The sequence below is a fragment of the Aureococcus anophagefferens genome (genome assembly GCF_000186865.1).
Source record: "Aureococcus anophagefferens unplaced genomic scaffold AURANscaffold_26, whole genome shotgun sequence".
NCBI lineage: Eukaryota > Pelagophyceae > Pelagomonadales > Pelagomonadaceae > Aureococcus > Aureococcus anophagefferens.
In genome coordinates, this window is record NW_008705586.1 from 1 (window position 1) to 8,729 (window position 8,729).

The 8,729-nt window shown below is 50.8% G+C and overlaps 3 protein-coding genes across 3 annotated transcripts in view; all 3 read right to left on the reverse strand.

Annotated features, from left to right (window-relative positions):
- Window positions 1-65: 65 nt before the first annotated feature.
- On the reverse strand, window positions 66-3,053 carry AURANDRAFT_66744 (hypothetical protein; the record flags this gene model as incomplete). Its single annotated transcript, XM_009042132.1, has 4 exons — window positions 66-809; window positions 1,368-1,559; window positions 1,607-2,616; window positions 2,873-3,053. Coding segments are annotated over 4 exons (2,127 nt in total), but the record flags the coding sequence as incomplete, so codon positions are not given.
- A 904-nt stretch (window positions 3,054-3,957) lies between these two features.
- Window positions 3,958-4,272, reverse strand: AURANDRAFT_66745 (hypothetical protein; the record flags this gene model as incomplete). The annotated part of the gene is made up of 1 exon (XM_009042131.1): window positions 3,958-4,272. The coding sequence occupies one exon, from the start codon at window positions 4,270-4,272 to the stop codon at window positions 3,958-3,960; it is 315 nt and encodes a 104-aa protein (XP_009040379.1).
- A 359-nt stretch (window positions 4,273-4,631) lies between these two features.
- The window catches only part of AURANDRAFT_66746 (hypothetical protein), a gene marked incomplete at both ends in the record, with an annotated part of 6,200 nt that continues 2,102 nt past the window's right edge, over window positions 4,632-8,729 (reverse strand). Inside the window, 8 exons of the mRNA XM_009042130.1 lie at window positions 4,632-5,029; window positions 5,051-5,114; window positions 5,159-5,270; window positions 5,418-6,112; window positions 6,195-7,447; window positions 7,483-7,621; window positions 7,932-8,115; window positions 8,206-8,533. Coding sequence (XP_009040378.1) covers window positions 4,632-5,029; window positions 5,051-5,114; window positions 5,159-5,270; window positions 5,418-6,112; window positions 6,195-7,447; window positions 7,483-7,621; window positions 7,932-8,115; window positions 8,206-8,533 — 3,173 coding nt within the window. The remainder of the gene's footprint in view (window positions 5,030-5,050; window positions 5,115-5,158; window positions 5,271-5,417; window positions 6,113-6,194; window positions 7,448-7,482; window positions 7,622-7,931; window positions 8,116-8,205; window positions 8,534-8,729) is intronic.

Sequence of the window (8,729 nt, forward strand, 5' to 3'; positions counted from 1 at the left end):
GGACAATTAGAAAGATCAAAGCGAGGAGCAGATGGTGGTGGCTTGTGTGCTTCGACTTGTGGGACCCTGATGAGTTGGCGATCTTTACGCTTCACGAAGCCTGCATGAGTGATTTTGGCGCGGTCTTCTCTCTCGAGCTGATCCTCCTTTGCCGTTTGCCGTTTTGCCTCCTCATCCTCTTCGCTCCACTTAGCTAGCTGATTCACGCCTATTTGCCACAGGCCCGTCGCTGTGACCTTTGCCCGATCCCCGACTGCCACGACCGCACTCACTTTCTCCAGGTGTGCGCCGAGCTTCGAATGCATCTCTCTCTGAGCGCGCTTCCACGTGATTCGACATTGTTTCACGAAAAGCTTGTTTTGGTACAACTGGTCTGCACTCAACGGCTTTGGCATCACACTCTTGTTGTGCGGTTTTGAGGGCTTTGTGAAGCGTAACGTTGGAAGGAATAGTCTACCATCATTGTCCTTGGTCAACTGCTGCGTCAGGGCCTCAGAAAGATTTCGCTCCTCTGCTGCTGTAATTACTACGTCCGTGAACGTACGCTTACTGAGAGCCTCCTTCCGGAAAATTTCAAAAATTGACTTGGACGCGCCACGGTTCCCGTCGAGTGGCGGCGCACCGGTCCGAACTGGGGGGCGGCCACCCTCAATACAAGCTTCGCGCTCATCGCCGCTGTTCTCTTCTTCATCGAGCATGCTCCGATCAATCGCTGTCAATGCCACAACCAGATTCCTGAAACTCTCATCGTTGTCCCACCGCTGCTGGTCTAACTGTGCAAGAAGTTTGCAGCCGCGCTCAAAATTGTCCTAGCAAAACAATCATTGAGCCACACTGCCGCCAACAAGCCAAACGCGCACCTTACGCTTCACCCATTGGTGGAACTTGCGATGCTGTTTAGACGCGAGGGTTCCCAGTTTCCCGTACCGCCCGCCCGTTGATGGTTTCCGGTTGCGCTCCATTATCGTTTTCCTCTAGCGAAAATGCAGCCGCGCTTGCGGTGAACCGTCGTGGAAGTTTCGAAACTGGCATTAACGTACTTTGCAGGTAATCTTCGATTAGCCAGGAAAGTTGAGAGTAAATATTAAGGAATGATATAGAAGAAGAAGAAGAAGAATAGCTGGATTAGGAGCTGGGTGTGTCGTCAACATGGGCTCCACCCAGCCCGGGGACTAGCCTAGCCTGGGACCCCGAGGAGAAGAATAGGGCTGGCTGGATAGGAGAAGATTTTCCTGGGTGCGCTCCAGGCGCATGGCCGAGTCCTCGTGCGAGGTCGCCGATTTCGCCGTCCGAGGGCCGGGGGGCGTCGGCTGAGGGGGGGCGACCCTCGTCCCGAGGGCGCCGAAACAGCCGAGGGCGCCACTTACCCCCCTCAAAGGGTGGCTTCGGGCGCGCGACGGAGGCGCGGCAGACTCTCGCCCCCCCCCCTGTCGGGGCGCGCCAATCCCTGCACCTCTGCCAGTGCCCAGTATGGCATATTTCCCCGCATCTAACTGCCCTCCATGGCCCTCCTTCCCGCGTAGACGAGACTGGCAATTATTGCGTGCGCGAAGCTCTAGCTGCTGTTATCATATTCTTAAGAATCGCAGCTGAGGGGCTGGTGTACCTGGCGTTTTTTTACAATTCCCTCAATTTCCGCTTTATTCGCGGTGTAGAGGACGGCATCGAGGCCCAGGGCGCATGCATGGACCGCCGTCTTGAGGTCTAGTGCAACGCAGAGAAACGAAGTGACATCGCAGGCACTCTTGTAGTTGAGAGCAACATCAGCCACGCCCCTCCGATAGTGGTAGTCTACCACAGAGTAAGCGATTCGCCGTTCTGATCCCAGCGCCCAAACATGCTCTGCAAAAGCACGTAGCTGTGCTGATAGTGGCGGCGGTTTATTGAATTGGGATGCACATCTTTGCAGCGTATGATTGTCTGGACGCGGTGTAAAAGTATGGCGAGCTTCTCTGAGCGCGCCTCGAGTCCCATCCACCGTCTGTTTCAAGGCTTCCACTAGAGTAAAGCGCAAACTTGCGTTAATAAAACTTACCTTTCCATCCCGCGATTCTTTCGCGGGCTGTGTAGGGAATTCAACTGCGTTGCGACACAGCTGTGCTTCTCCTGCAGAGCATGCACCGAGTGCTAGAAATGCACCGCGCTTCAAGACTTCCGCAGTCTTAGGTGCGTATTGATTCCCGATCTGCGATGGTTTTTTGGTCCCACCTTGACGACTCACACCTTCCATAGAATTGGTACTGGATTTTGCTGCCCCCTCAGACAGGTTGAGCTCATTTGCAGCTTTCAGAAGCTGTTCCATTGAGTGCAACTCTAGTGTTCTGTAACGAGACTTCCAAGAAGCGAGCTCTTCTTCATACTGTAATAGTTTACCTTTAACGGCAGTGATCTTTAGTGCATGTCTTCGTTCGAAACCGGACAGCGTACTTTGAAGCTCGAGCACTGAAAGACGGAGAGTGGTCCAGTGGTAGTGTGCGCGATACCATGACGTCATAAACAAGACTACAAAGCACGCAAACATTTTTTGGAGACTGACGCGATGCCCACGCAGGGGCGGCGCCATCCCTTGATTATGATACATGTAGTGCAGGCCAGCAATAGTTTTGTATCCCCCACCTGCAGGGACTACCGTGCGTGAGGTTCGTAGACCGACATGTCTATCAAGGTGCCGTCCCCCTCCCCCCTCACGCAGGGTCGGGGCGGGGCGTAAGATTTGGACACGATTCTTATGTCAAGTTCGGGCGGCGATTTCGGGGGTATCCGCGAGAATATCGCCCCCTCGCCCCCCCTCCCCCCCCCCCCCCCCGCTTTACCCCCGCAAGTTTTTTACCTGGGTACGGCTGAGTTAAGTAAAGACGTAGGGCAGCCTAACCAGGCTGCACCCCCGTTAGGTGTTGTTGCCCAGGCTGCACCCTCGTTAGGTGTTGTTGCCGTTCGGTCTCTCTAGTGGGCTTTGGATTTGCGTCGAAATCGTACGAATCCGACTCGTGTCCGGCCTCGTCCTCGTCCTCGTCCTGAGAGTCATCAGAGTCTGCACAGATTTTTAAAACCATGGTGGCTGATCTTCTGTTTCTTGCATGCTGTGGTGCTGTGGTTGTACGAACTTGCTATAGCCCATACACTTGGATTTATCTTTCGTCCGGCGGAACACCAGCAAGCATGGGACCGGCTAGGTAGGAGCCTGCTTCGACTTTCTCCAAAGTTTTATTGAGAGCTCCGAAGTTTGAAACAATGTCGCGACTGTCAAGCATCGATGCCAACATTGTTGTGCCACTTCGACCTTCTGATGCAACAACATATATGCAGTTAAATTCATGCCCGAGGCGTCACGTCTACCAGTGAAACCAGCCGCTGCCCGTAGTTTTGCTTTCATTACGACATCAGACTCTCTCAGATGTGTGATAGTAGACCAGTCCCAAAGGTCCTCCTCATTTGTTTGATTTTGGTTTTGGTGAGAATCTACGAGCATTTTTTCGTACGGTAAAACCCAACAAACGCCACTCCTACCCTCGTCCCGTACTTGTCGTACATTTCAATTACGGCATTTACTGGAGTACCTCTGACCATATTGGTGCTGGTGGACAGAGAATTTCTTTTTTGACGCACGCAACACTTCCGAACCAGCGGAATTTTTTACGGACCCGTAGCCGGCGGAAATTCTTACATGTAATTCCCTGGGGAACTCCTTACCCGGGCGCGAAAGGCGTGATGGAACCAATATTTATCCCTGGTAGAGACAAAGATGTAAGGATCAGTTTGGCTTTGTCACGACATATTAGCGAATAAAGCTTGCGGCCGCCGCAAAGGCATGTGTTTTAGCCTTCACGAGCCGGCCTACGGCCGACCGGCTCGCTTCGCGAGCCGCCGGCCCGGTCGAAGCCATTCATTTGATTTGAGGTTGCTCGATTCGTTTGCTTTAATTTAAGTTTCCGTCCACTTGGCCTTTCGTATCTCCCACTAGCCTGAGCTAAAGGAAGCAGAGTAAACTCCTCCCTCAAGGGGGTCCGCGGTCTGAGCCCAGCGCACGAACTTCTTCCCTGAGCTCAAGTCATGGATGATGAGGACCTTTTTAGATACCGTACCGTCGAGATTGTGCTTTGGGGCCGCAGCTAGGGGGCTCGTATACGTCCCCAAGGTGTCCTGGGCCTCTTCAGTGCACAAGAAGACCCAGCCTTGCTGGACCTCACCACCTAAGATAGTTCCCAAAATTTTGGTGGCGTGCTCTTTGACGCTATTGTGGGCTTTTGCCAGGGGTGCCTTTCTTGGCAGCATGATGTCGGACCTAAGGTCTGCTTGAGGGGAGATGGCAGTTACCGTGTGACAATTTGATGACTGAGCTACCTTAAGGTAGCACACTGAGCTTCCCCTGCTAAGCTTGCTCAGCCTTCTTAGTATTTATTGTGTGGTGCCCTGGTAGGAATGCGCGCATTGGGGGGCACCATCTTGAGGCGAGGAGTTCTTTGACAATTCTTTGAGGAGCTCTTAACAATTGTACGTTGAACGAAGGAGCATGGTCCTTTCAGAATATTTCCACGGACAAACACTGAAGCGTTCCTGCATTTGTATGCGCTTGCCCAAACATAGGGATTCTCGGCCGGGTTTCCTCCAGCGCTAGGACATTTGATCAAGCGCTAGGATGGTAGCCGCTGGCTTCGAGTGCTTGAAGCTACCGGCATTCTGCTTTTGGCCGCCTCCAATAAGCGGGCAGTATGAGCAGATATACCACCGTATTTAGCCTTGCTTTCCGTGATTATCGCAGTGCATGTGTGCTGAAGGAGGCTGACCTGGGAGCGACTGATGTCACTGATTCTCCCCCGCACAGGGATCTCCCCCGCGCCATCGCCACAGTGTACAGAATTGTTCGTCGACATCCACTCAAATGCATCAAGCTTGGTCCAGGCAAGAGGTAGTCCATCGCTGCGCAAGCCAATTTCGATGCGCTTTTTGATAATTTGATCTAAGAAAGCAGAAGCTGGGGCTTGCGACATTGCAAACCGCAGCCAGAGTTTACTGCTCCCAACAGCGTCACCTGATATGCATAGCTTCGCACAGACTGCCGTGGCAAGAGTTAGTCCTTCTATGGCTTGACTGCATAAATTCAAATTTTTAGATTCCTGTGGTTTTGATCTTATCTAAAATAATCCTCTATGGCATGCACCTGTGCATCGTGGAGTATGACCAACGCAAAAGACGTATGCACAACTAAGATCTCCAATACAAGCGAGGTTGTTGTGTCACGGATCAAAGAAAAGTCAAGCAGCGCGAGTTGCCTACTGAGCCGAAGGTTCTCGCTGCACAGCTGTTCACCGGATCGGGACAAACGCCCTGAATTTATGCGCCCATCATCAATTCTGGATTGCAACATTCTAACTGCCAGAGCACGGAACGCGACCTTCGTCGCCCGACCACAGACTGACACAGCCTTCAATAACGCAAATCGCCCTAAAATCAAAATATTGGCTCTCAAGTGGCTTTCTCGAAGCCAACAGGTTTGCCGCATGACACTACAAGTTAAGGCGCTAGGAACAGTCTTCAAACATTTTAGTGTGGCACTCAAAGTCCCACAAGACTGCAAGGTCATTTCGTGAGTCTCTGGGCTTATGCAATGGTCATCTCTAAGAGCCCGTCTCTGACCTACCACAGAAAGCTCTCCAATAACGGTTTGCCACATTTGCCAACAGCTTTGCACAAATGCCATCCGCCTGGTAGGTTCAAGAGTTATAGATAGCATAGACGCAGAATTTGCAATCTTAGACCACATTTCTGTGTGCTTCACATCGAGAGCCAAGGCCAGCGGGTCTAACAAGTGCAAAGTTTGTTGAGAGAAGCAAGACTTGAGTACGAGCACTGTCCCAAGGGCGTCTAGAGCAAATGGAACTGTACTGTGAGCAGCATTCGTTGTCATTTTGTGCCAACCGAAGGGCAAATAAGATGATTTTGAGAGCACGCTCGTTTGTGCTATCGCCGGAGGTAGAACGTGCAATGCGCTATCTACTCTTAGTCCGCAAAGCGCGTGGTGACTATTTGCGATATTCTTTGCCATCATTAAGACTGACCCCGTTGCTCTGCTGAGCAATCTGCGATCGTGCAGACCTTCCAAAACAGCACGAACCTGCACAAACATCAATAACTAAAAATGCAGCTACTAATTTCTCAGAATTTACCTTGTCCAAGAGCTCACATGGGGTGCGTACTTGTTCTCGATGCTCAAGCAGAACTCTGGCTTTTGGAAGTGGGGGGCGTCTTTGCTCGTGACGTCCAGATGCATGGACGGGCATCTTGGTGCTTGGTTGCCCGCATAACGACAACAATAAGTCGTGCGTCAAATTCATGTTTGTGGCAGCAATGCTGCGCATGCTGATTTGCGAGAACTCAAACGTGGATAGAGAAATTTCCCGTTCTGCAAGACGCCATGAATTAGCCCGGCTCTTGCGACGGAGCTTGAATGAAGCTCCACCGATGAACACTTTCATCCTAGCTGGGATATCGTGAAGAGCGGTAGACCATTGTGCTCGCTCATCGCAGAGGTGTGCCAGCATAGTTTTCCGAACCAATCCAGGAACTGCTCCAGCATGTGATCGACATGGACTCGATTTTTCTTCCCTCGAGATGAAATGCTCGATCATTTGACGCTGCAAGTTAACTTCAATTGAAGTTTCGATCTCCCCTAGCGTGGTACGCAGGGAAGAAGATTCATTGTGACTTGTACATTCTATGTTGGGCTTGAAAGGGTAGGCTGACATTGGATCATTTGAGCTGTCGGCAACCCCGACTATTCGATGCACCTCTTTGCCTAATTGTGGAAACATTAAGTTCTGCACCGTACTCTCGACGAAGATGGCCAGGGGCTGAAATTGTGAGTCTCTTTGAAAGTGATGCGAAGGGTGGATCGATCCATGTAGCAATCCAAGGGCTAAGCCCAACACAGCCACAGATATGCTTTCATGGGCGCTGGCAAATTTCCAAGTGCATTTCAAGGAGCCTGGGCTTACCTTGGTGCGCTTTAATAGCGCAGACGCACAAAGCTCACGACGGTTGTGAACCTGATATTTGACGTGGTCTGCTAGGCATGAGCTCTCAAGCAAGCATGTGTCAAAAACCGGCTTGGCGACCTCAATCTTTCCAAAGCGGAAGCACACGGATGCTTGCATGCTATGCTCCTTAAAGTATATTGTATCCAACATATTGGCTTGAGCCTTCGATCGATCCAGCTGCTCCTGGTCAGGACCCGCAGCTCTGGAAATACATCGCAGCAAGGCTGTCTCCAGAACCGCATCGAAGCTCAAGGTAGCGTCATCAAAGTGCCATCTGGTTTGTGCCAAGGTGCAATATGCGTCTCTGGCCACACTCAGCTTATAAGTTGTCAAAGCTGAGTCGGCGAGGGTTCCCGCTGCAGCGGTTCTCGTGAGTAGCGATTGTACATCATGAAGCATGTCAAAACATTGATCTGTATCAAAAATTGATGCAACAAGAGGAGAAGACATGTTGTGTATTTCCAAGTCGATAATAGAGTCTGTTTGCAGAGAGGAAGTGAGCGTTGCAATCGTTTTTGAGATTGCCGACCAAGCTTTGCGCGCCCAAAGCCGCTGCATGCGTTTAGCATACGTTCGATCGGCGTTATCTACGACAAGGTCACTCAAGCCGCATGGCTCTGGTACCAGATTCTCTCGGCGCGTTGCGTTTGGAGAACGACCCCGCCGTGATAGTGACACTTCAGACGCCAAGGCTAAAAGTAAGCAATAGGAGGGTGCGACGTGTGAACTTGCTTGGCGAGATGTTAAAGAAAATTGCAAGCTTGCAAATGTATGTGTGTGTCTTGCTACTGCGTTTTTCACTGCTCTTGTTGCCCAGAGTCCACGAACAAGAGCTCTGATGCGCATCGTAGTGCTCCGCACCATAATGAGAGTCCTTTCTAAAGCAGCAATAGATACAATGCGTCTGGTGGGAAGTGTGTCTGTTTGTATGTCGCATGTTGGAAACCAACCAAATTCGGCACTATCTTCATTCAGAGTCGGGTTCCCAAGCGCTCGGAACTTTGAGCAGTGTACTCTATTTTCAAGAGCTTTTATGACTGCAGAGATTGCCATACTTTCAGAAATTAATTTTACGGCACACCTGAGGAACATTACGATTGATTGTGATAAACCATATGGTTCGGGACAGACGTTCGCCGACACGGGACACAACGATGATCGTAAGTGATACGCTTGTAAATCCGTGAGATTAAGATTGAGTGCTGAGCTGAGAGACACACCCAATTCTCGCATTCTTACGATTGTTCGGGCTGTGTGACAAGTTGCAGTCGCTATTATTGAGGTTGAGCTATCAAACAGAATATTTTCGACGGCAAGCAAGTGCTTGGGGAAAGCCCGATGTCTCCACAATACTTCCCAAGGGTTTTCAAGCCAGTCACGAAAATCATCGCAGTCTTGAATTTCAATATCTTGATGAGTTCCTAGCTTGCTGACGTCGAGCCAAAGCTTTGCTAGATGCCGAGCTGCATACTCGTACGAATTTGAAATCTTGTTACAAGCTAAAATTTGCTGTCCTCCACTTTGAGAGAGAGGGGTACACATGAGCTGTGCAAGGTGATGTAGCCGCCGATATGTGCAGGTGATATAGCCGCAGGATATATCAGCCAGGATATTCAGGATACAGAGGAGAGAGACAGAAGATCTGTCTCGTACTCGAGTACGAGTTATCGGCTGTCGCTGACACCCTCTATTATT